At 70.1% G+C, this 24,422-nt stretch overlaps 3 protein-coding genes across 6 annotated transcripts; 2 read left to right on the forward strand and 1 right to left on the reverse strand.

Moving 5' to 3' along the window:
- Positions 1 to 1,788: 1,788 nt before the first annotated feature.
- Positions 1,789 to 5,444, reverse strand: LOC137450288 (interleukin-1 receptor antagonist protein-like). Of its 4 annotated transcripts, none has more exons than XM_068156650.1 (5): positions 5,169 to 5,444; positions 4,000 to 4,042; positions 3,795 to 3,883; positions 3,590 to 3,714; positions 1,789 to 2,388 (listed from the first exon to the last, which is right to left on the reverse strand). In XM_068156650.1, the coding sequence occupies exons 1-5, from the start codon at positions 5,206 to 5,208 to the stop codon at positions 2,179 to 2,181; spliced, it is 507 nt and encodes a 168-aa protein (XP_068012751.1). In that variant the 5' UTR covers positions 5,209 to 5,444; the 3' UTR covers positions 1,789 to 2,178. The 4 variants fall into 4 exon arrangements, with proteins under 4 accessions (XP_068012751.1, XP_068012747.1, XP_068012749.1 ...); XM_068156646.1 differs by having other exon boundaries at positions 5,187 to 5,289; XM_068156648.1 differs by having other exon boundaries at positions 5,205 to 5,283.
- Positions 5,445 to 5,700: 256 nt separating this feature from the next.
- On the forward strand, positions 5,701 to 9,592 carry TMED4 (transmembrane p24 trafficking protein 4). Its single transcript, XM_068156632.1, has 5 exons — positions 5,701 to 5,877; positions 6,033 to 6,133; positions 7,685 to 7,810; positions 7,909 to 8,055; positions 8,879 to 9,592. Exons 1-5 carry the CDS (start codon positions 5,736 to 5,738, stop codon positions 9,026 to 9,028), a joined length of 666 nt encoding a protein of 221 aa, XP_068012733.1. The 5' UTR covers positions 5,701 to 5,735; the 3' UTR covers positions 9,029 to 9,592.
- Positions 9,593 to 10,958: 1,366 nt separating this feature from the next.
- DDX56 (DEAD-box helicase 56) lies at positions 10,959 to 24,422 on the forward strand. The gene is made up of 14 exons (XM_068156578.1): positions 10,959 to 11,053; positions 11,581 to 11,739; positions 14,343 to 14,503; positions 15,454 to 15,624; positions 16,560 to 16,650; positions 17,084 to 17,328; positions 20,006 to 20,146; positions 20,895 to 21,011; positions 22,225 to 22,319; positions 22,401 to 22,474; positions 22,930 to 23,019; positions 23,439 to 23,544; positions 23,982 to 24,077; positions 24,167 to 24,422. The coding sequence occupies exons 1-14, from the start codon at positions 10,991 to 10,993 to the stop codon at positions 24,244 to 24,246; spliced, it is 1,689 nt and encodes a 562-aa protein (XP_068012679.1). The 5' UTR covers positions 10,959 to 10,990; the 3' UTR covers positions 24,247 to 24,422.

Here is a 24,422-nt window from a genome sequence, read left to right on the forward strand (position 1 = left end):
TTTATAGGGCAGGGAGGGGCAGGGTGTGGCAGGAGGGGGCAGGACCCGCCCCGGTAATTGTGCCGGGCTGGTGACGGCGGCGCGGGGCGATGGCGAAATGCCACCCGCTGCCCCTGTGCCCCGCCGTGCCCGCCGTGCCCGCCGTGGGGCTGGCGATGTCCCCCGTGCCATCCCTAAGCCCTGCAGTGCCCCATGAGCGGTGCCCGCCGTGCCCCTGTGCCCTGCCACCAAGAGACTGCTCTGCCCCCTGTGCCCTGTCCCTAGGATCCCCTGTGTCCCATCCCCATGGTGCCCACACGTCCTACCGCCATGGTGCCCACATGTCCTGCCCCATGGTGCCCACATGTCCTGCCCCCATGGTGCCTACACGTCCTGCCCCATGGTGCCCACACGTCCTACCGCCATGGTGCTCACATGTCCTGCCCCCATGGTGCCCACACGTCCTGCCCCATGGTGCCCACACGTCCTACCGCCATGGTGCCCACACGTCCTGCCCCATGGTGCCCACATGTCCTGCCCCCATGGTGCCCACATGTCCTTCCCTATGGTGCCATGTACCTTGTCCCCACGGTGCCCATGTGCCCTGTCCCTGAGGCCGCCTGTGCCCCATTCCTGAGGTGCCCTGTGTCTCATCCCCATGGTGCCCCTGTGCCCTGTGCCCAGGGTCCCCCATGTCCTCCCCATGTGCCCATGGTGCCCCCATGTCCCATCCCCATCCCCTGTGCCAATGGATGGTGCCCATGTGCCCTGTGCCCAGGGTCCCCCAGGTCCCATCCCCATCCCCTGTGCCCATGGGTGGTGCCCATGTGCCCTGTGCCCAGGGTCCCCCAGGTCCCATCCCCATCCCCTGTGCCCATGGTGCCCACATGCTGTGTGCCCTGCCCCTAACGTCCCCCACACCCTGTTCCCACGGTGCCCATGTGCCACTCCATGCCAGGCAGCACCACCCCACGCCAGGTGGTGCCACAGCATGCTAGGAAGTGCCACCCCATGCCAAGCAGTGCCACCCCAGGCCGGGCAGTGCCACTCCAGGCCAGGAAGTATCACTCCACGCCAGGCGGTGCCACAGCACGCCAGGGAGCGCCACCCCAGGCCGGGCAGTGCCACCCCAGGCCAGGGAGTGCCAGCGCAGGGCGGGCAGTGCCACACGGCGCGGTGCCAGCGGCGGCACCGGGGTGTGCCGGGCGGGGGGCATCTGTCACCCCAAATCCGGGCAGGGACCCATCCGGTGCGGGGCATCCCCAGCGCCTGCGTCACCCTCCCGGGGCTGTCCCTTCCCGGTCCCCAGCCTGCCGGTGGCGCAACCTCGGCCACCCCCTGGCGGTGACGCCGGAGGCCACCGCATGCCCTGCGCCCTCCCCTGCCCTCGACGCCACCAACGCCACCGGGCACCGGGGTGACCCCAAAAGATTTTTGTTCCCGGGGGATGTCGTCACCACCCCCCCAAGGGGATGTCACCACCCACCCCCGGGAGATGTCACTACCCCCACGGGGATGTCACCAACCCCTGGGGGATGTCACCACCTACCCCCGGGGGATGTCACCAACCCTTGGGGGATGTCACCACCCCCAAGGGGATGCCACCAACCACCCCCGGGGGGATGCCACCAACCACCCCCAGGGCGATGTCACCAACCACCCCCGGGAGATGTCACCACCCCCAGGGGGATGTCATCAACCACTCCCGGGGGATATCACCACCCCCAGGGGAATGCCACCAACCACCCCCGGGGGATGTCACCGCCCCCTCGTCTCTGCCATGCACACCAGACGGGGTCGAGGTGGCCCAAGAGTCTTTATTGCCAGGGGCTGTCACCATCCCCGGGGGGCTGTCACCGTCCCTGGGGGGGCTGTCACCGTCCTGGGTGCGAGGTCATCATCTTGCAGGCGTTGTCACTGTCCTCAGAGCGATGTCACCGTCCCAAGGGAGGTGGCACCGTCCCCAGGGAGGTGGCAGTGTCCTGGGTTACCTGGCACCATCCTCAGGGGGATGTCACCATCCCGGAGGGATGCCACTGTGCCAGGGGAGATGTCACCATCCCCAGGGGGGACGTCACCATCCTGGTTTAGATGCCACCATCCCCCGAGGGGACATCACCATCCCCGGGGACATCCCTGTCCCAGGGGTTGGATGTCACCGCCCCTGGGGACGAGGCTGGGGAGGGGGCGGGAGGGGGCTCAGCAGAGCTGGAAGTAGAAGTCGAGGAGGTGTGTGGCATCGGGGCGCTGGCACAGTCCCAGGGGCTGGTGGCCCCTGGCCGAGGTGCAGAGGAACCAGCCGGGGTTGGCAGCCGACTCGAAGCGCCACAGCCCCTCCTTGTAGGAGCGGAAGAAGGTGAAGGTGGCCGAGGCCACCCCGGCGCGGGGCAGCTCCCGGATGTCTGCGTCCTGCGGGGACACCGCAGCCGTCTGGCACCGCCAGCTGCCCGGAGCTGCCCTCGCTCCCCAGCCCGCTGCTCCTCCAGGCTTCCCTCCCCGCGGTGGCTTCCAGCCCTGTGCCTCCCTCCCCGCGGTGTCCCACTCCCCACGGTGTCCCCATCCCCATGCTGGCCTCCATCCCTGTGCCCCCCTCCCACGGTGTCCCCCTCCCCACGGTGTCCCCCTCCCCACGGTGTCCCCATCCCCGCAGTGGCCTCCAGCCCTGTGCCTCCCTCCCCACGGAGTCCCCTCCCTGGTGTGTCCCCATCCCCACAGTGCCCCCCCCCCCCCATGGTGGCCCCATCCCCTGTGGTGTCCCCATCCCTGTGGCACCCCCAATCCCCTTGGCACCCTCATAGTATCTCCATCCCTTTCCTGTCCCCACCCCTTGGCACCCCAACCTCCATGCCCACGGTGTCCCCAACCCTTTGGGGTCCCCAGAGTGTCCCCCGTCCTAGCTCCATCCCTTTCATGTCCCCATCCCTTCGACATCCCTATGGTGACCCCACCCCTGTGGTGTCCCCACCCCTATGGTGACCCCACCCCTGTGGTGTCCTTATCCCTGTCACACCCCTGGTCCCTTTGGCATCCCCTGTGGTGTCCCCATCCCATTGGTGTCCCCATCCCTGTGACACCCCCAGTCCCCTTGGCACCCTCATGGTGTCCCTATCCCATTCACACCACCATTCCCTTGGCACCCCAACCTCCATGCCCAAGCTGTCCCCATGGCACCTCCATCCCATTCATGTCCCCATCCCTTTGGTGTCCCCATGCCCCCTGACACCCCCAGTCCTCTTGGCACCCTCATGGTGTCCCCACCTCTGTGGTGTCCCCACCTCTGTGGTGTCCCCATCTCTGTGACACCCCTGGTCCCTTTGGCATCCCCTGTGGTGTCCCCATCCCATTGGTGTCCCCATCCCTGTGACACCCCTGGTCCCTTTGGCATCCCCTGTGGTGTCCCCATCCCTTTGGTGTCCCCATAGTGTCCCCATGGCACCTCCAGCCCTTTCATGTCCCCATCCCTTTGCTGTCCCCATGCCCCCTGACCCCCCCAGTCCCCTTGGCACCCTCGTGGTGCCTCCATCCCTTTCACGCCCCCACCCCCTCGGCACCCCAACCTGCACGCCCACGCTGTGCCCATCCCTGCTGTGCCCGCGGGGTGCCCCCTGACCTGCAGCTGCAGGGTGGGCTGGCTGGCAGGGGGGCTGGCCAGGCAGCGGGTGCCATTCTGGATGCCCAGGACGATGGGCAGGCGGGCAGGCTCGAAGGAGCGGTTGGGCACCCAGAAGACCTTCTCTGAGGGGTGACACCATCAGGCCGTGCCCACAGCTCCCTGTGCCCGCCCCCCCCCGTGTCCCCGCAGACCCCAGCCTCACCTTCCAGGGCAGCGTTGGCACCTTGCAGGTGCCCTGCCACCAGCTGGTCGTTGCGCAGGTAAAGAGACTTCTGGTTGACATCCCAAATCCTGCCGGGGACGAGGGTGCCAGTGGTGCCCGCCCCCAGCACCCTGGCACCCCCTAACCCTTCTCCCTCCCCCCCCCCCCGAGGTGGTCCCCCGTGGGTGCTCTCCCCACCACCTACCGGTACTGGAAGACTTTGGTCTGCAGGGCGAAGCTTTTGGCCTCTGCGCAGAGGAAGAGGAGGGTGAGGAGGAAGGGAGGCTGGCACGCCATGGCACCCCGCTGCCCACCACCCCCCACCCCCCTCCCCTCCTGCCTTTATAACCCCTCCCGGAACGGCCATCCCGCGGCGGGGAGGGGGTGGGGGGCTGCCGGTGGCGTAACTGTCCCCAAGGTTCCGTCCCCCACGGTTCCGCTTCCCCCTCCGGCCGCAAGAGGTCCTTCCCCCCCCGGGGATCGGGGGGTGGGGGCTGGGGGTCCCCGCTCACCCCATAGCTACACAGAGACCTCCTGCTCGACCATAAAGACCCTGCCCACCCACAGGGACCCCCCACCCCCATAGGGATCCCTCCTCAAGCACAGGGACCCTGCTCAGTCAGGGGGATTCCCCCCCCCTTCATCTGTGGGGACCCTGCTCACCCATAGGGACCCCCCCCCAGCCATAGTGAACCCCCCTCATCCACGGGGGACCTTCTCACCCGTGGAGACCCCTCACCCATAGGGACATCCCCCACGCGTGGGGACCCCCACCCATGGGGCCCCTGCTCAGCCATGGGGACCTGCTCTGATCCTCTGATCCACGAGGTCCCTTCCCAGCCCTGCTCTGATCACCTTTGGGGACCCCCTTCACCCATGGGGACCCTGCTAAGCCATGAGGACCCCCACTCCTCACCCAGGGGGTCCCCCTTCCACCCCAGGGTTCCTTCCCTCACCCATAGGGATCCTCCCATACCCGTCAGAAGCCCCTCACCCATGGGGACCCCTCCTCACCCACAGGGACCCTCTCCCATCCCCAGAGACACCCTCCCGCACCCCCCCCCCCCCCCCCGGCATCCATAGGGACCCTCCCATATCACAGGGACCTCCCCGACCCATGGGGACCCCTCTCACCCTTAGGCACCCCTCCTGTTCACCTGTGGGGACCCTCCCTCACCCACAGGCACTCCCCCACCTATAAAGACACCTCCTCAACCACGGGGACCCTCTGCCACCCATGAGGACCCTCCCCACACCTCATATGTGGGGACCCAGCTCGCCCACCAGGACCCAGCTCACCCATGAAGACCCCTCCCTCACCTATGCGAAGCCCCCTCACCCATAGGGACCCAGCCACCCATGGGGACCCCTCACCCGTGGGGACCTCCTCACCCATGGGGACCCCCTCACCCATGGGGACCCCCCTCCCGGGCGCAGCAGGAGGAAGGAAGGAAGGAAGGAGGTTGTTGGTGATGTTGCCACACTGCCAGGCAGGGCTCTGAAAGGCTGGCTCCACCCCACTGGTAGAAGCCAGGCGCGGGTGACAATCGAGGGCGGTCACCCCGGGGTGGGAACACAGCCACGGGGGGCAGGTGGCGCCGAACCCATCGGACCTGACGGAACCGGGGCTAGAACTCTCAACCCCAGAGCTGGGGGGGGCGGCGCCTTCCCGATTGCGCCACCGTGAGGGGGGCGCTGCGACCACGCTTGGCAGCGCAGCGGGTTTGCGCATGCGCAAGCGGGGCGGGCGGGAACCTAGCGGGCACCCGTAGGTGTGGCGTGGGGAGCGCTGAGTGGCCGGCGGAGGGCGGCGCATGCGCACAGCGCGAAGCGAGGCGGCGGCGCCTGCGCGCCGGGGCCAGCGGCGGGCTCTGCGCCTGCGCGGCGGCCGCGGGGCCCGGTCCGGCGCATGCGCAGCAGGGGCCGCGGGGGACGCTGGCCATGGCGGGCGGCGGGGCGCTGAGGGCCGCGGTTGCCGCCCTGGTGCTGGCGGCCTGGAGCGCTCACGGCCTTTACTTCCATATCGGCGAGACGGAGAAGCGCTGCTTCATCGAGGAAATCCCGGATGAGACCATGGTTATCGGTAACGGGGGCGGCGGAGGGGCTGGCGGTGGCGGGGCAGGAGGCACTGGGGGGCAGGGGGCAGATCCCCCCCGTGCGGAGCGACGCGGGGCAAGGGGGATGAAAGAGACCCACGGGCCCGCTCCGAGCCGCCTGTGTCTCCCCTTTCCTGCCTAGGGAACTACCGGACGCAGCTGTGGGACAAGCAGTCCGAGTCCTTCCTGCCCTCCACCCCGGGGCTGGGCATGCACGTCGAGGTGAAGGATCCCGACGGCAAGGTGAGTGGCCCCGGAGGGCACCCGGGGGGTGGGAGTCTCGGGTGGGCTCAGGTACCCGCCAGGCTGGCAGGGGGAGGTTCTAGAGGTGTTCTAGAGGCCTCCTGGGACTCCCAGGCACCTGCCAGGCTGGCAGAGGGCTCCCTGGGAGGGCTCAGGCACCAGCCAACCCGGTGGGAAGGGTCCCTAGGGAGGTGCAAGGAGCCCACCAGCTGGGGTAGGAGGTATTTAGGGTGCATGGTTGGGGCTCTTGCTAGCCTAGGTGTGGGGTCCTGGTACACAGGGGGTGCCCACCAGCTGAGGTGGGGTGTCCCTGAGGTCTCAGCCAGCACACTCAGGAGGTCCCTGGGGTGCTGAGGGCAGCCACCAGCCTGGCTGTGGAGTCCCTGGGGGACTGCCCAGCTGGGACAGGGGAGCCTATGGGATGGATGGGAGCTTGTGTCCAGCTCTGGGCTCCCCAGGTCAGGAGGGACAGGGAGCTGCTGGAGAGAGTCCAAGGGAGGGCTGCAAGGCTGCTGAAGGGACTGCAGCAGTGCCTGGGGAGGAGAGGCTGAGAGCCCTGGGGGTGCTGAGTGTGGAGAGGAGAAGGCTGAGAGGAATCTGATCAATGTCTCTCAAGAGCTGAGGGCTGGGGGGCAGGAGGGAGGGGACAGGCTCTGCTCAGCTGCACCCTGGCACAGGCCAAGGGGCAAGGGATGGAAAGTGCAGCCCAGGAGGTTGCAGCTCAGCAGGAGGAGGAACTTCTGCCCTGGGAGGCTGCCAGAGCCCTGGAGCAGGCTGCCCAGAGAGGTTGTGGAGTCTCCTTGTGTGGAGCCTTTGCAGCCCTGTGTGGATGTGTTCCTGTGTGCCCTGGGCTGGGTTCTCTGCTCCTGCTCTGGCAGGGGGCTTGGGCTGGGAGATCTTTGGAGGTCCCTTCCAACCCCTGACCTCCTCTGTGATCCTGTGCAGTTTCTTAACAGCTCCACTTGTGTGGACTGCAGCTCACCCAGCCCACAGCTCAAACCTCATCATGCTGAACCCAGCTCAGTGGGGGTGGGAAGGGAGCTCTGGAGCTCAGCCAGTCCAACCCCCCCTGCTCCAGCAGGGGCACACACAGCAGGCTCCTGCTCTGGCAGAGGGCTTGGACTGGAAGATCTCCAGAGGTCCCTCCCAACCCCTAACCTCCTGTGAGCTGTGATGCTGGGAGGGGCTGGGACCGCTGGGGGTTGTTGAGCCTCAAGAAGGCTTTGGGGAGGCTTCATTACCACCTGCCAGTAGGTAAAGAGTGGCTAGCAGGACAGGGGAGGCTCCTTCAACATGAGGGGGAACTTCTGCCCTGGGAGGCTCCCAGAAGCCTGGAGCAGGCTGCCCAGAGAGGTTGTGGAGTCTCCTTGTGTGGAGCCTTTGCAGCCCTGTCTGGATGTGTTCCTGTGTGCCCTGGGCTGGGTTCTCTGCTCCTGCTCTGGCAGGGGGCTGGGGCTGGGAGATCTCTGGAGGTCCCTTCCAAGGCCTGACCTCCTCTGGTCCTGCCCCAGGCTGTCCCCTGGGGGTGACTGAGGCTGTGTGCCCCTGCAGGTGGTGCTGTCCAGGCAGTATGGCTCGGAGGGTCGCTTCACCTTCACGTCCCACACGCCGGGGGAGCACCAGATCTGCCTGCACTCCAACTCCACCCGCATGGCTCTCTTCGCCGGGGGCAAGCTGGTAACTGCCGGGGCAGCCCCCCCCGGGGCGGGGGGGGAGGGGTCACTGATGGCAGGGGGCCTGCTGAGCCTCTCTCTCTGTGTGTTTGAACTCCTCAGAGGGTGCACCTGGACATCCAGGTGGGGGAGCACACCAACAACTACCCCGAGATCGCCGCCAAGGACAAGCTGACCGAGCTGCAGCTCCGCGCCCGCCAGCTCCTCGACCAGGTTGAGCAGATCCAGAAGGAGCAGAACTACCAGAGGGTGAGGAGGGGGGCTCCAGGGGGGTGGGGGAGGGGAAGCTTTCCTGTTTCATCATCCCCTGTCCCAGGGGAAGTTCAGGCTGGAGGTGGGGAGAAAGTTCTTCCCAGGAAGAGGAATTGGCTGCTGGGATGTGCTGCCCAGGGAGGTGGTGGAGTCCCCAGCCCTGGAGGTGCTCAGGAGAGGCTTAGAGGTGGCCCTTGGAGCCATGGTTTGGTTGTCAGGAGGTGTCAGGGGATAGGTAGTAGGTTGGACTTGATGATCCCTGAGGTCTTTTCCAGCCTGGGTGATTCTGTGGCTGTTCTGTCACTGACCTGTGAGCAGAGCCCAGCACCAACCTCTCCACAACCTCCCTTCAGTGAGCTGTAGGCAGCCAGGAGGTCTCCCCTCAGCCTCTCCCAAACTAACCATCCCCAGCTCCTTCACAAGGCTCAGGGGAGACCTCACTGCTCTCCACAACTCCCTGAAGGGAGGTTGGAGCCAGGTGGGGCTTGGTCTCTTGCCCCAGGCAGCCAGCACCAGAACAGGAGGACACAGTCTCAAGCTGTGCCAGGGGAGGTTTAGGCTGGAGGGGAGGAGAAGAAAGTTCTTCCCAGAGAGAGGAATTGGCCACTGGGATGTGCTGCCCAGGGAGGTGGTGGAGTCCCCAGCCCTGGCAGGGTTTGAAGGTGCTTTGGATGTGGTGCTTGGGGCTAGGGTTTAGCTGTCAGGAGGTGTCAGGGGATAGGAGACAGGTTGGCCTTGATGATCCCTGAGGTCTTTTCCAGGCTGGGTGATGATGATTCAGTGATGGTCACTCTCCTTTTGTTTCCCCCCCCGCCCCCAGTACCGGGAGGAGCGTTTCCGCATGACCAGCGAAAGCACCAACCAGAGGGTGCTCTGGTGGTCCATTGCCCAGACCATCATCCTCATCCTCACTGGCATCTGGCAGATGAGGCACCTCAAGAGCTTCTTCGAGGCCAAGAAGTTGGTGTAGCCCCTTCTGGTGTTGTCCCCCCATCCCACCCCCCCCCAACCTGCACTGGGAAGGCTTCCACCACCCATTCAGGGCTCTCACAGCCCTGGGAAGGCTCTCACGGCCCTGGGAAGGCTCTCACGGCCCTGGGAAGGCTCTCACGGCCCTGGGAAGGCTTCCACGGCCCTGGGAAGGCTCTCACGGCCCTGGGAAGGCTCTCACGGCCCTGGGAAGGCTCTCACGGCCCTGGGAAGGCTCTCACAGCCCTGGGAAGGCTCTCACAGCCCTGGGAAGGCTTCCACAGCCCTGGGAAGGCTTCCACAGCCCTGGGAAGGCTCTCACAGCCCTGGGAAGGCTCTCACGGCCCTGGGAAGGCTCTCACGGCCCTGGGAAGGCTCTCACAGCCCTGGGAAGGCTCTCACAGCCCTGGGAAGGCTTCCACAGCCCTGGGAAGGCTCTCACGGCCCTGGGAAGGCTTCCACAGCCCTGGGAAGGCTTCCACAGCCCTCGGAAGGCTTCCACAGCCCTGGGGTGCCCCCTGCTGCCTGCCTGCACCCCGAGGGCTGGGCAGGTTTTTGGGGGGGGTGGGGGGGTAGCCCTATTTATCATCAGGGATTGGGGGGGGCAGCCCCAGCCTTGGCCAAATAAAGGGTTTTGGGGTCCATTGTGTCTCGCTGATGATCTGTTGGGGTGCTGGGGGGCTGCGGGGAGGGGGCGGCCTGGCAGCTGGGGGGGTGCAGCGATTACCCCCCCAAAAAAAAGGGGTGGGGGGGCCGGGGGTGCTGCAAGCATCCGAGAGTGCTCCGGGCCGGGGGTGCTGCAGGCATCCGAGAGTGCTCCGGGCCGGGGGTGCTGCAGGCATCCGAGAGTGCTCCGGGGCCGGGGGTGCTGCAGGCATCCGAGAGTGCTCCGGGGCCGGGGGTGCTGCAGGCGTCCGAGAGTGCTCCGGGCCGGGGGTGCTGCAGGCATCCGAGAGTGCTCCGGGCCGGGGGTGCTGCAGGCATCCGAGAGTGCTCCGGGCCGGGGGTGCTGCAGGCGTCCGAGAGTGCTCCGGGCCGGGGGTGCTGCAGGCATCCGGGAGTGCTCCGGGCCGGGGGTGCTGCAGGCATCCGAGAGTGCTCCGGGCCGGGGGTGCTGCAGGCATCCGAGAGTGCTCCGGGGCCGGGGGTGCTGTAGGCGTCCAGAGAGTGCTCCGGGCCGGGGGTGCTGCAGGCGACCGAGAGTGCTCCGGGGCCGGGGGTGCTGCAGGCATCCGAGAGTGCTCCGGGCCGGGGGTGCTGCAGGCGTCCGAGAGTGCTCCGGGCCGGGGGTGCTGCAGGCGTCCGAGAGTGCTCCGGGCCGGGGGTGCTGCAGGCATCCGGGAGTGCTCCGGGCCGGGGGTGCTGCAGGCGTCCGAGAGTGCTCCGGGGCCGGGGGTGCTGCAGGCATCCGAGAGTGCTCCGGGCCGGGGGTGCTGCAGGCATCCGGGAGTGCTCCGGGCCGGGGGTGCTGCAGGCGTCCGAGAGTGCTCCGGGCCGGGGGTGCTGCAGGCATCCGAGAGTGCTCCGGGCCGGGGGTGCTGCAGGCGACCGAGAGTGCTCCGGGGCCGGGGGTGCTGTAGGCGTCCAGAGAGTGCTCCGGGCCGGGGGTGCTGCAGGCATCCGAGAGTGCTCCGGGGCCGGGGGTGCTGTAGGCGTCCAGAGAGTGCTCCGGGCCGGGGGTGCTGCAGGCATCCGAGAGTGCTCCGGGGCCGGGGGTGCTGCAGGGGTCCAGAGAGTGCTCCGGGCCGGGGGTGCTGCAGGCATCCGAGAGTGCTCCGGGGCCGGGGGTGCTGCAGGGGTCCAGAGAGTGCTCCGGGCCGGGGGTGCTGCAGGCATCCGAGAGTCCTCGGGGCAGGGGGGGTGCTGCGCGGTCCTCCGCCGCCAGGGGGCAGTGCGTCGCCGCCGCCCCAGCCGTGCTCCCGCGGCCGCTCTGGGCGCGGCGGAGGGGCTGGCGGCGGCCAAGATGGCGGCGGAGGACAGCGCGCTGGGCTTCGAGCACATGGGGCTGGACGGGAGGCTGCTCAGGGTGAGCCCGGGGGGGCCGCAGCCGGGGCTGTGGGCTCACGCTGGGGGACCGTGAGGGTACAGGGGAGGGGAGGGGGCCAGGACCCGAGCGGGGTCCGTGGGAAAGGAGGGAGCCGGGACCGGGGAGGCGTCCATGGCAGGGGAGGGAACCAGCACCCGGCAGGAGTCCATGGCCGGGGAGGGGGCCAGGACCGGGGGGGTCCATGGGAGGGGAGGGGGCAAGACCCGAGGGGGGTCCATGGCAGGGGAGGGGGCCAGGACGCGGGGGTTCCATGGGAGGGGAGGAGGCCGGGACGGAGGGGGTCCATGGGGGGGAAGGGCCACGACCCGAGCGGGGTCCATCGGGAGGAGGGGGCCAGGAGCGGGGGGGTCCATGGCAGGTGAGGGGGCCGGGACAGGGCCGTCCATCGGGAGCGACCTGAGGGTCACCTGTGGGGGATGGAGGCGCCGCAGCCAGCGGGGCAGGGGCGGTGGGGCTGGGGGCGGCCGGGGCTCGGGGGGCAGCGCTGAGGTGACAGAGCCCCGCAGGCGGTGGCGGAGCTGGGCTGGGCCTCCCCCACGGCCATCCAGGCCCAGGCCATCCCCCTGGCGCTGGAGGGCAGAGACATCCTGGCCCGGGCCCGCACCGGCTCCGGCAAAACGGGAGCCTACGGCCTGCCCCTGCTGCAGCACCTCCTGCGCATCAAGGTGGGCACGGCGGGCACCGCGGGTGGGCACGGCGGGCAGCGGGGGGTGGGCACGGCGGGCAGCGGGGGGGTGGGCACGGCGGGCACCGCGGGGTGGGCACGGCGGGCAGCGGGGCGTGGGCACGGCGGGCACCGCGGGGTGGGCACGGCGGGCAGCGGGGCGTGGGCACGGCGGGCACCGCGGGGTGGGCACGGCGGGCAGCGGGGTGGGCACGGCGGGCACCGCGGGGTGGGCACGGCGGGCAGCGGGGGGTGGGCACGGCGGGCAGCGGGGGGTGGGCACGGCGGGCACCGCGGGGTGGGCACGGCGGGCAGCGGGGTGGGCACGGCGGGCACCGCGGGGTGGGCACGGCGGGCAGCGGGGGGTGGGCACGGCGGGCAGCGGGGGGGTGGGCACCGGCGGGGCTGCTGGGAGGTATTGGGCATGGGAAGAGGGGCACCGAGGGGTGTCTGGGGAGGGTTGGGCACCGGGGGGCAGGGGGGGCACAGAGGGAGTGCGGGGGTGGGTGGGCACCAGGGGATACATGGAGTGTGGGGGTTGGGGCAGGCTCAGTGCAACATGGTGGGCATGGGTGGGTACAGGGGCACTGTGGAGCCGGTGGGCAGCATGGGGCAGGTGGGCAGTGCGGGGTGGCTGGGCACGGGGTGGGCAGCATGGGGCGGGTGGGCAGTGCGGGGTGGCTGGGCACAGGTGGGCAGCATGGGGCAGGTGGGCAGTGCGGGGTGGCTGGGCACGGGTGGGCAGCATGGGGCGGGTGGGCAGTGCGGGGTGGCTGGGCACAGGTGGGCAGCATGGGGCAGGTGGGCAGTGCAGGGTGCCCGGGCACAGGTGGGCAGCATGGGGCAGGTGGGCAGTGCAGGGTGCCCGGGCACAGGTGGGCAGCATGGGGCAGGTGGGCAGTGCGGGGTGGCTGGGCACGGGTGGGCAGCATGGGGCGGGTGGGCAGTGCGGGGTGGCTGGGCACAGGTGGGCAGCATGGGGCAGGTGGGCAGTGCGGGGTGGCTGGGCACGGGTGGGCAGCAGGGGGCACATGGGCAGTGCAGGGTGGCTGGGCACAGGTGGGCACCATGGGGCAGGGGGGGCAGTGCAGGGTGGCTGGGCACGGGTGGGCAGCATGGGGCGGGTGGGCAGTGCAGGGTGGCTGGGCACGGGTGGGCAGCATGGGGCAGGTGGGCAGTGCAGGGTGGCTGGGAGCGGGTGGGCAGCATGGGGCAGGTGGGCAGTGCAGGGTGGCTGGGCACAGGTGGGCAGCAGGGCGCAGGTGGGCAGTGCAGGGTGGCTGGGCACAGGTGGGCACCATGGGGCAGGTGGGCAGTGCAGGGTGGCTGGGCAGGGGTGGGCAGCATGGGGTGGGTGGGCAGTGCAGGGTGGCTGGGCAGGGGTGGGCAGCATGGGGTGGGTGGGCAGTGCAGGGTGGCTGGGCACAGGTGGGCAGCAGGGCGCAGGTGGGCAGTGCAGGGTGGCTGGGCACGGGTGGGCAGCATGGGGCGGGTGGGCAGTGCAGGGTGGCTGGGCACAGGTGGGCAGCATGGGGCGGGTGGGCAGTGCAGGGTGGCTGGGCACAGGTGGGCAGCATGGGACGGGTGGGCAGTGCAGGGTGCCCGGGCACAGGTGGGCAGCATGGGGCAGGTGGGCAGTGCAGGGTGGCTGGGCACGGGTGGGCAGCATGGGGCAGGTGGGCAGTGCAGGGTGGCTGGGCACAGGTGGGCACCATGGGGCAGGGGGGCAGTGCAGGGTGGCTGGGCACGGGTGGGCAGCATGGGGCGGGTGGGCAGTGCAGGGTGGCTGGGCACGGGTGGGCAGCATGGGGCGGGTGGGCAGTGCAGGGTGGCTGGGAGCGGGTGGGCAGCATGGGGCAGGTGGGCAGTGCAGGGTGGCTGGGCACGGGTGGGCAGCAGGGGGCGGGTGGGCAGTGCAGGGTGGCTGGGCACGGGTGGGCAGCATGGGGCAGGTGGGCAGTGCAGGGTGGCTGGGCACGGGTGGGCAGCATGGGGTGGGTGGGCAGTGCGGGGTGGCTGGGCACGGGTGGGCAGCATGGGGCGGGTGGGCAGTGCAGGGTGGCTGGGCATGGGTGGGCAGCATGGGGCAGGTGGGCAGTGCCAGGTGGCTGGGCATGGGTGGGCAGCATGGGGTGGGTGGGCAGTGCAGGGTGGCTGGGCACGGGGTGGGCAGCATGGGGCGGGTGGGCAGTGCAGGGTGGCTGGGCATGGGTGGGCAGCATGGGGTGGGTGGGCAGTGCAGGGTGGCTGGGCACGGGTGGGCAGCATGGGGCGGGTGGGCAGTGCAGGGTGGCTGGGCATGGGTGGGCAGCATGGGGCAGGTGGGCAGTGCCAGGTGGCTGGGCATGGGTGGGCAGCATGGGGTGGGTGGGCAGTGCAGGGTGGCTGGGCACGGGTGGGCAGCATGGGGCGGGTGGGCAGTGCCGGGTGGCTGGGTATGGGGTGGGCAGCATGGGGCAGGTGGGCACAGCGGCTGGGTGGGTGCCCTGCCCGGCCCTGCCCGCTGCCGGCGCTGCCGCGGGTGCCGGGTGCCGGGTGCCGGCGCTGCCGCGGGTGCCGGCAGTAATGCGGGGGCTGGGTGCCGGGTGCCGGGTGCCGGCGCAGGGCTCCTCGGCGGTGGCGCAGGCGGTGCGGGCGCTGGTGCTGGTGCCCTCCAAGGAGCTGGGGCAGCAGGTGGTGCGCAGCCTGCGGCAGCTGGCGGCGTTCTGTGCCCGCGAGGTGCGCGTGGCAGACCTCTGTGCCCACTGCGGCCTCGACGCCCAGCGGTAAGCACGGCCCCCGGGCACCCCTGCGGGGCAGGGAGGGGTAGGGCTGGGGGGGGGAGAGGCTGTGTAGGGCAGGATCGGGCCCATGTGGGGCTGGGTAAGGTCCATATGGGGCAGGATCAGGCTCGTGTGGGGCTGGGTAAGGTCTATGTGGGGCAGGATCAGGCCCCTGTGGGGCTGGGTAAGGTCTATGTGGGGCAGAATCAGGCCACTGTGGGGCTGGGTAAGGTCTATGTGGGGCAGGATCAGGCCCCTGTGGGGCTGGGTAAGATCCATATGGGGCAGGATCAGGCTCGTGTGGGGCTGGGTAAGGTCTATGTGGGGCAGGATCAGGCCCCTGTGGGGCTGGGCGAGGTCCTTACAGGGCAGGATCAGGCCCCTGTGGGGCTGGGTAAGGTCCTTACAGGGCAGAATCAGGCTTCTGTGGGGCTGAATGAGGTCTATGTGGGGCAGGATCAGGCTCCTGTGGGGCTGGGTAAGGTCTATGTGGGGCAGAATCAGGCCACTGTGGGGCTGGGTAAGGTCTATGTGGGGCAGGATCAGGCCACTGTGGGGCTGGGTAAGGTTTATGTGGGGCAGGATCAGGTTCCTGTGAGGCTGGGTAAGGTCCATATGGGGCAGGATCAGGCCCCTGGGGGCTCCACCACTGCCCCTGGGGACTCCCCCACTGCTCCTGGGGGCTCCACCACTGCCCCTGGGGGCTCCACCACTGCCCCTGGGCAGCCTGGGCCAGGCCTGGGCAAGCCTCAGGGGGCAGAAATTGTCCCTCATGGGCAACCTGAACCTGCCCTGGGGCAACCTGAGGCCATTTCCTCCTCTTCCATCACCTCCCCCTGGGCAGAAGAGACCTCCTGGCTCCCTCCAGCATCCTGGCCCTGGGTTGGTGGTGCTGAGCCCCCCAGGCCGCGTCCCCCCTGCTGGCCTCACTCCCTCCCTGCTGTGCCCCCCAGGCCCGTGCTGATGGAGAAGCCAGACGTGGTGGTTGGCACCCCGGGCAGGGTCCTGGCACACCTCAATGCCAACAGCCTGAGCCTGAGGAGCTCCCTGGAGCTGCTGGTGCTGGATGAAGCTGACCTGCTGCTCAGCTTCGGCTTCGGGGAGGACATCAAGGCCCTGCTCTGGTGAGGGGCACCCTGGGGGGCACTGCCAGGGGGCTGGGGGGCACGGCCAGGGGTGGGGAGGGCACTGCCAGGGGTCTGGGGGGCATGGCCAGGGGTGGGGAGGGCACTGCCAGGGGTCTGGGGGGCACGGCCAGGGGTGGGGAGGGCACTGCTGGGGCTGGGGGGGCACGGCCAGGGGTGGGGAGGGCACTGCTGGGGCTGGGGGCACTGCTGGGGCTGGAGGATGTGAGGGCACAGGCAGGAGTCTGAGGGACCCTGGGGGTCTGGGGGTGCTGGGAGGATTGGGGGGGCACTGCCAGGAGTGAGGAGGGCACTGCCAGGGGTGGGGAGGGCACTGCTAGGGGACTGGGAGCACTGCCAGGGGTGGGGAGAGCACTGCCAGGAGTGGGGAGGGCACTGCCAGGAGTGAGGAGGCACTGCCAGAGGTGCAGAGGGCACTGCTAGGGGACTGGGGGAACTGCCAGGGGTGGGGAGGGCACTGCTGGGGCTGGGGGCACTGCCAGGGGTGCAGAGGGCACTGCCAAGGGACTGGTGGCCCTGCTGGGGCTGGAGGATGTGAGGGCACAGACAGGAGTCTGGGGGACCCTGGGAGTCTGAGGGGGCACTGCCAGGACCTGGAGGGCATGGGGGGGCACAGCCAAAGGGTTTGGGGGGCACTGCCAGGGCTGGAGGGCATGGGGGGGGGGATTGGGGCACTGTCAGGGGGGTTGGGGGACACTGCCAGGGCTGGAGGGCATGGGGGGGGGGCACAGCCAAGGGGTTTGAGGGGGCACTGCCAGGACTGGAGGGCATGGGGGGGGGATGGGGCACAGCCAGGGGGGTTGGGGGGCACCGAAGGAGGCTGTGGGGCTCGGGAGAGGGATCCTGGGCGTTGCCAGGCTTGGTGCCAAGGTGGGGGGGCTGGCACTGAGCCCCAGGTGTCTGTGCCACCCCAGCCAGCTGCCCAAGATCTACCAGGCCCTGCTGATGTCTGCCACCTTCAACCCCGACGTGGAGGCCCTCAACGAGCTGGTGCTGCACAACCCGGTGAGGGCACGGGGGGGCACCGCCTGGGGGGGCACCTGCAGGCGGGCACAGAGGGGCATTTGGGGCTCTGTGAGGTCCAGGGGGGTCCAGGGGGCAGTGTGGGGGCATTGGGGTGGTGTGAGGGAGGTTTGGGGGATGCCAGGGGGGCACAGGAGGAGGTTTGGGGGTCCTGGAGTGGAGGTTGGGGTCTGAAGTGGCACAGGAGGTGGCATGGGGGGGCACAGGGGGAGATGTGGTGCATTCAGGGGAGGTTTGAGGGGGTCAGGGGTGGGCACAGGAGGGGGTTGGGTGCCCAGGGGGCAGTGTGGAGGTGTCTGGGGTGGGCACAGGGGAGGGTTGGGTGCCCAGGGGGCAGTGTGGGGGTACCTGGGGTGGGCACAGGGGGGGTTGGGGCCGCCTGGGGCCGTGCCCAGCGATGCCATCCCCGTGCCAGGTGCGGCTGTGCCCGGCCCAGCCCCGGCTGCCCGGCAGCTGCCAGCTGCGGCAGTTTGCCCTGCGCTGTGCCCAGGAGGAGGACAAGTTCCTGCTGCTGTGTGCCCTGCTGAAGCTGGGGCTGCTGCGGGGCCGTGCCCTGCTCTTCGTGGGCACCCTGCCCCGCTGCTACCGCCTCAAGCTCTTCCTCGAGCAGTTCGGCATCGCCGCCTGTGCCCTCAATGCCCAGCTGCCCGCCAGCTCCAGGTCTGTGCCACCCTGCCCTCCCTGTGCTGCCACCCTGCCCTCCCTGTGCCCTCAATGCCCAGCTGCCCGCCAGCTCCAGGTCTGTGCCACCCTGCCCCCCCTGCGCTGCCACCCTGCCCTCCCTGTGCCCTCAATGCCCAGCTGCCCGCCAGCTCCAGGTCTGTGCCACCCTGCCCCCCCTGTGCCCTCAATGCCCAGCTGCCCGCCAGCTCCAGGTCTGTGCCACCCTGCCCCCCCTGTGCTGCCACCCTGCCCTCCCTGTGCCCTCAATGCCCAGCTGCCTGCCAGCTCCAGGTCTGTGCCACCCTGCCCCCCCTGTGCCCTCAATGCCCAGCTGCCAGCCAGCTCCAGGTCTGTGCCACCCTGCCCCCCCTGTGCCCTCAATGCCCAGCTGCCCGCCAGCTCCAGGTCTGTGCCACCCTGCCCCCCCTGTGCTGCCACCCTGCCCTCCCTGTGCCCTCAATGCCCAGCTGCCAGCCAGCTCCAGGTCTGTGCCACCCTGCCCTCCCTGTGCCCTCAATGCCCAGCTGCCAGCCAGCTCCAGGTCTGTGCCACCCTGCCCTCCCTGTGCCCTCAATGCCCAGCTGCCCTCCAGCTCCAGGTCTGTGCCACCCTGCCCCCCCTGCGCTGCCACCCTGCCCTCCCTGCGCCCTCAATGCCCAGCTGCCAGCCAGCTCCAGGTCTGTGCCACGCTGCCCCCCCTGTGCTGCCACCCTGCCCCCTGTGCTGCCACCCTGCCCCTCCTGTGCCCTCAATGCCCAGCTGCCAGCCAGCTCCAGGTCTGTGCCACCCTGCCCCCCCTGTGCCCTCAATGCCCAGCTGCCAGCCAGCTCCAGGTGTGTGCCACCCTGCCCCCCCTGTGCTGCCACCCTGCCCTCCCTGTGCCCTCAATGCCCAGCTGCCAGCCAGCTCCAGGTCTGTGCCACCCTGCCCTCCCTGCACTGCCACCCTGCCCTCCCTGTGCCCTCAATGCCCAGCTGCCAGCCAGCTCCAGCTCTGTGCCACCCTGCCCCCCCTGTGCCCTCAATGCCCAGCTGCCAGCCAGCTCCAGGTCTGTGCCACCCTGCTCTCCCTGTGCCCTCAATGCCCAGCTGCCCGCCAGCTCCAGGTCTGTGCCACCCTGCCCCCCCTGTGCCCTCAATGCCCAGCTGCCAGCCAGCTCCAGGTCTGTGCCACCCTGCTCTCCCTGTGCCCTCAATGCCCAGCTGCCAGCCAGCTCCAGGTCTGTGCCACCCTGCCCCCCCTGCGCTGCCACCCTGCCCTCCCTGCGCCCTCAATGCCCAGCTGCCAGCCAGCTCCAGGTCTGTGCCACCCTGCCCCCCCTGTGCCCTCAATGCCCAGCTGCCAGCCAGCTCCAGGTGTGTGCCACCCTGCCCCCCCTGCGCTGCCACCCTGCCCTCCCTGTGCCCTCAATGCCCAGCTGCCCGCCAGCTCCAGGTCTGTGCCACCCTGCCCCCCCTGTGCCCTCAATGCCCAGCTGCCAGCCAGCTCCAGGTCTGTGCCACCCTGCCCCCTGTGCTGCCACCCTGCCCTCCCTGTGCTGCCACCCTGCCCCCTGTGCTGCCACCCTGCCCTCCCTGTGCCCTCAATGCCCAGCTGCCAGCCAGCTCCAGGTGTGTGCCCCCCTGCCCCCCCTGCGCTGCCACCCTGCCCTCCCTGTGCCCTCAATGCCCAGCTGCCAGCCAGCTCCAGGTGTGTGCCACCCTGCCCCCCCTGTGCCCTCAATGCCCAGCTGCCCGCCAGCTCCAGGTCTGTGCCACCCTGCCTCCTGCAGTGCCCACTTCAGTGCCACTCAACCGATCCCTCCCTTCCCTGCCAGGGGTGCCCCCTTCAGTGCCATCCATCCCCTCCTCTCCATGCCAGAGCTGCTGCCTTGGCTTGGGGGTGCTCACAGGGTGGGGAGGGCAGAGGGGCAAAGGGAGTGCCCAGGGGTGTGCCCATGAAGGTGCCAAGGTGCCCTAGGTGCAGGGTAACTGCTGGTGGTGATGGTGAGGGCAAAGTGGGCACAAAGATGCCCAGGGAGCTCTGGGGTCCCCCTGGCATCTGTGGAGGAGGGCATTGGGGATAATGAGGTGCCCAGGGGTGTGCCCAGGAAGGGACTGAGGGTGGCACCGTGCCCCAGGGGCAGGGTGGATGCCAGGGGGGAAGGGGAGGGGCAGCTGTGGGTAGGGGCAAAGTGGGTGCCAGGGAGCTTTGGGGCACCCCTGGGGTGTGTGGAGGGAGCAAAGGGGAAGGTGGGGTGCCCAGGGGTGTGCCCATGAAGGGTCTGAGGGGTGGCACCGTGCCCAGGGGAGCAGGGTGGGTGCCAGGGGGGAAGGGGAGGGGCAGGTGTGGGTAGGGGCAAAGTGGGCACCAGGGTGCCAGGGAGCTTTGGGGCACCCCTGGGGTGTGTGGAGGGGGCAAAGGGGAAGGTGGGGTGCCCAGGGGTGTGCCCAGGAAGGGTCTGGGGGGTGGCACCGTGCCCAGGGGAGCAGGGGGGCTGCTGGCTGCTCCCTGGGCACAAAGGATGCCCCAGGGTGGCACTGGGCGAGCTGCAGGGGTGCCCAGGGGCATTGAGGGTGCCCTGGAGGTGCCAGGGGGAATGGGCATGCTGGGAGGGGGGGTACCAGGGGGGCAGAGGGTGCCCAGGGGGTTGGGCAGCAGGGGGGAGGCTGATGGGCATCCCCCTGGTGCCCAGGGCCCACATCCTCACCCAGTTCAACCTTGGCATCTACGACTACATCGTGGCCACCGACGAGGAGCTGCCAGCCCTGCCCAGCAAGGTGCCCACCCGCAAGGGCCGCAAGGGCCGCAAGGCAGCTGCCCCTGCTGCCCACAGGTGAGGCCTGGCACTGCCCCCCAGGCCCCGGGGCTGCCACCCTGACGGTGCCACTGAGGCCCTGGGGGTGCCACCCTCTCAGTGCCACCCAGCTCCCTTGGGTGCCACTGAGGTCCCTTGGGTGCTGCCAAAGCCCTGTGGGTACCACTGACATGCCCTGGGTGCCATGGAGGTCCCTGGGGTGTCACCAAAGCCCCGGGGGGTGCCACCCTGGGGGTGCCACTGAGGTCCCTTGGGTGCCAAGAAGACCCTGTGGGTGCCACTCTGTGTGTGCCACTCTGTGTGTGCCAGTGAGGTCCCTGGGGTGCCACCAGGGTCTTGTGGGTGCCACCACCTGAGTGCTTCTGTGCCCACCAAGGTCCCTGTGCCCACAGTGCTGCCCTGTGCCCAGGGGGGGGTCCTTGTGCCACCTCAGTGGGAGATCATTGCCCCTGTGCCCCCCTGGGGCTGCCCTGTGCCCAGGGGGTGTCCTTGTGCCCCCTGTGCCCCCTCAGTGGGAGGTCCTTGCCCTTGTGCCCACAGGGCTGCCCTGTGCCCAGGGGGTGCCCCCTGTGCCCCCTGGGGCAGCCCTGTGTCTGGGGGGGGGTCCTTGTGCCCCCTGTGCCCCCCTGGGGCTGCCCCGTGCCCGCCCTGGCTGGCGGTGCCCAGCGCGGAGGTTGGCTCTCAGCCCTCCCTGTGCCCCTTCCTCTTTCCTGGCATGCCTGGGGTGCCCGTGCCCCTGGGGGTGCCAGCGCTGTGCCCTGGCCAGCAGGGGGCAGGACCCTGAGTTCGGGGTGGCACGGGGCATCGACTTCCAGGACGTGGCAGCGGTCATCAACTTCGACGTCCCGGGCAGCGTGGAGGCCTACATCCACCGCGTGGGCAGGTGGGCAGCGTGCCCAGGAAGGTGCCCAGCTGCCCACAGGGGGCAGGGGGCTGCCAGGGGGGAGGGGCAAAGCGGGCACCCGGGTGCCAGGCGGCTTTGGGGCACCCCTGGGGTGTGGGGACGGGGCAAAGGGGAAGGTAGGGTGCCCAGAGGGGTGCCCAGGAGGGGTCTGGGGGGGTGGCACAGTGCCCCAGGAGCAGGGTGGATGCCAGGGGGGAAGGGGAAGGGCAGCTGTGGGGAGGGGCAAAGTGGGCACCGAGGTGCCAGGGAGCCTGGGGTGTGGGGAGGGGGCAAAGGGGAAGGGGGGGTGCCCCTGGGGGTGCCCAGGAGGGGTCTGAGGGGTGGCACAGTGCCCAGGGGAGCAGGGTGGGTGCCAGGGGTGAAGGGGAGGGGCAAAGCAGGCACCCAGGTGCCAGGGAGCTTTGGGTAGCCCTGGGGTGTGTGGAGCAGAGCAGAGAGGGTAATGGGGTGCCCAGGGGTGTGCCCATGGTGCCCAGGAAGGGTCTGAGGATGGCACCGTGCCCCAGGAGCAGGGTGAAGGGGAGCCCCCTTCAGTGCCACCCAACCCACCCCTCCCCTCCTTGCCAGGGCTGCTCCCTTGGCTTGGGGGTGCCCACAGGGTGGGGAGGGCAGAGGGGCAAAGGCAGTGCCCAGGGGTGTGCCCATGAAGGTGCCAAGGTGCCCTAGGTGCAGGGTGACTGTTAGTGGTGATGGTAGGGGCAAAGTGGGCACAAAGATGCCCAGGGAGCTTTGGGGTACCCCTGGCATCTGGGGGGGATAATGGAGTGCCCAGGGGTGTGCCCATGGTGCCCAGGAGGGGTCTGAGGGGTGGCACAGTGCCCCAGGAGCAGGGTGGGTGCCAGGGGTGAAGGGCAGGGACAGCTGTGGGTGAGGGGCAAGTGGGCACCAAGGTGCCAGGAAGCTTTGGGGCACCCCTGGGGTGTGTGGAGGGGGCAAAGGGGATGGTGGGGTACCCCTGGGTGTGCCCAGGAGGGGGCCTGGGGGGGTGGCACCGTGCCCAGGGCAGCAGGGGTGCTGCTGGCTGCTCCCTGGGCACAAAGGATGCCCGAGGGTGGCACTGGGCGAGCTGCAGGAGTGCCCGGGGGGCCCTGGAGGTGCCAGGGGGAATGGGCACGCTGGGAGGGGGGTGGGGGGGGTGCCAGGGGGGCAGAGGGTGCCCGGGTGCCAGCTGTGTGTGCCCGCCCCCCCGCAGGACCGCCCGGGCCGACAAGCCTGGCACGGCTCTGACGCTGGCGCTGCCCGAGGAGTACCCGGCCCTGGCACGCATCGAGGAGGCCCTGGCAGGAGGTCAGGGGGAGGGGCTGGGGACGGGGGGGGGGCGGGCAGGGGGCGCGGTGCCCGCGGGCTGACCCCCAGCTGTGCCCACAGAGGCCGGGCAGTGCCCCCTGCAGCCTTACCAGCTCTGCACCCAGGAGATCGAGAGCCTGCGCTACCGCTGCAGGGTGAGCGGTGCCCCCCCGCCGCCGCTGGGGGGCGCCACGGGGCACACGGGGAGGCTTGGGGCGCCTGCAGGGGAGGTTGGGGTCTGAAGGGGCAAAGGAGGAGGTGTGGGGTGGCACAGGAGGTGGCTTGGGGCACCTGCAGGGGGGCACAGGGGGCATTGGGGTGCTCTGAGGGAGGTTTGGGGGTACCAGGGGGGCAAGGAGGAGGTTTGAGGTGGCACAGGAGGTGACCTGGGCACCTGGAGGGGGCACAGGAGGGATTTGGGTGTTTTTGGGGGTCCAGGGGGGCACAGGAGGAGGCTGGGTGCCCAGGGAGCAGTGTGGGGGGTAGCTGGGGTGGGCACAGGGTGGGTTGGGGCTGTGGGGGGGGAGGTCAAGGAGGTTGTGGGGGGGGGAGGCAGGGGCAGGCTGGGGGGGGGTGCAGTGTGCCAAGCTGTGCCCTCTGTGCCCCCCAGGATGCCATGCGCTCGGTCACCAAGCAGGCAGTGAAGGAGGCCAGGCTGAGGGAGATCAAGGAGGAGCTGCTCAACTCGGAGAAGCTGAAGGTGCCCACCTGTGCCAGCCTCTGCCACCCTCCTGCCACCCTCCTGCCACCCCCCCTGCCACCCCCCCTGCCACCCCCTGCCAATCCCCTTTGGTCTCTGGGCAGGCTGTGGGGGGTGATGCCAACCCCCCTGGACTCTGGGTGGGATTCTGGGGGTGGTGCCACCCCCCTGGGCTCTGAGCAGGCTCTGGGGGTGGTGCCAACTCTCTTGGCCTCTGGGGGTGGGCTGGGGGTGCCAACCCCCCCTGGGCTCTGGGTGGGACTTTGGGGGTGGTGCCAACCCCCCTTGGGCTCTGGGTGTCCCTGGGCAGGCTCTGGGGGTGGTGCCAACCCCCCTGGGCTGTGGGCAGGCTGTGAGGGTGCCATGGGGGGGGGTGATGCCAACCAACCCCTCCCCTGTGCCCTCCCGCGGGTGCCCAGTGCCACTTCGAGGACAACCCCAGGGACCTGCTGCTGCTGCGCCACGACCGCCCCCTGCACCCTGCCAGCCTGCAGCCCCAGCTGCGCCACCTGCCGGACTACCTGGGTACGGCCTGCCGCCGGGCACCGCCTGGCACCGGGCACCCCCTGCCCCCCCGGGCACCGCCTGCCCCTGTGCACCCCCTGCCCCCTGTACACCCCCTGCCCCCCCGGGCACCCCCTGACCTGGGCACCCCCCTGCTCCCCCGGGCACCCCCTGCCCCCCCTGGGCACCCCATGACCTGGGCACCCCCTTGCCCCCCCCCCGGGCACCCCCTGACCTGGGCATCCCCTGCCCCCCCTGGGCACCCCCTGCCCCTCTCGGGCACCCCCTGCCCCCCCCGGGCACCACCTGCTCCTGCCTCACCCTGCTGGGCAGGGGCACAAGGGATGGGGGGCACTGTGGGGGGCTCAGGGTTGGCAGCCTGGGGGTGGCACTGTGGGGGGCTCAGGGGGCTGCTGGCACTGTGGGGGTGGCAGTGTGTGACGCTGTGCCCCCCGCAGTGCCCGCCAGCCTGCGTGGCATCGCCAGGCCGGAGCTGCGGAAGCGCCGGAGGCTGCCCGGGGGCGGTGCCAGGCGGCGCGGTGCCAGCTGCAGGGTGAGCCCCGGCCTGCCCCTCCCCCCTCCCCGTGCCCCCTGAGGTGCCAGGGGGCTCTGCCCTCACCTCTCTGCCTCTCTCTCTGCAGGCCCCAGGGCAGAACCAATCCCCTGCAGACCTTCAAGTATGCCAAGCACCGTGCCCGCCGCCCCGCCCCACCCCCCTCCTGAGCGCCCCCCGGGCACCCCCCCCCCGGCCTCTGCCCACCCTGGGCACCCCCTGGCCTGTGGGCACCGCTGCTGCTCCTCACCCCCACCCCCTCCCTCCCTGCCAGGCCCTGCCAGGGCTGCCTGTGCCCAATAAAGTGCCAAGGGGCTGTGCCAGCTGTTGTTCTATGGGGCTGTGC

Source organism: Melanerpes formicivorus, unplaced genomic scaffold, assembly GCF_026170545.1.
Source record: "Melanerpes formicivorus ecotype bairdi unplaced genomic scaffold, bMelFor1.0.p_v2 SCAF_34, whole genome shotgun sequence".
In the NCBI taxonomy this organism is placed as follows: domain Eukaryota; kingdom Metazoa; phylum Chordata; class Aves; order Piciformes; family Picidae; genus Melanerpes; species Melanerpes formicivorus.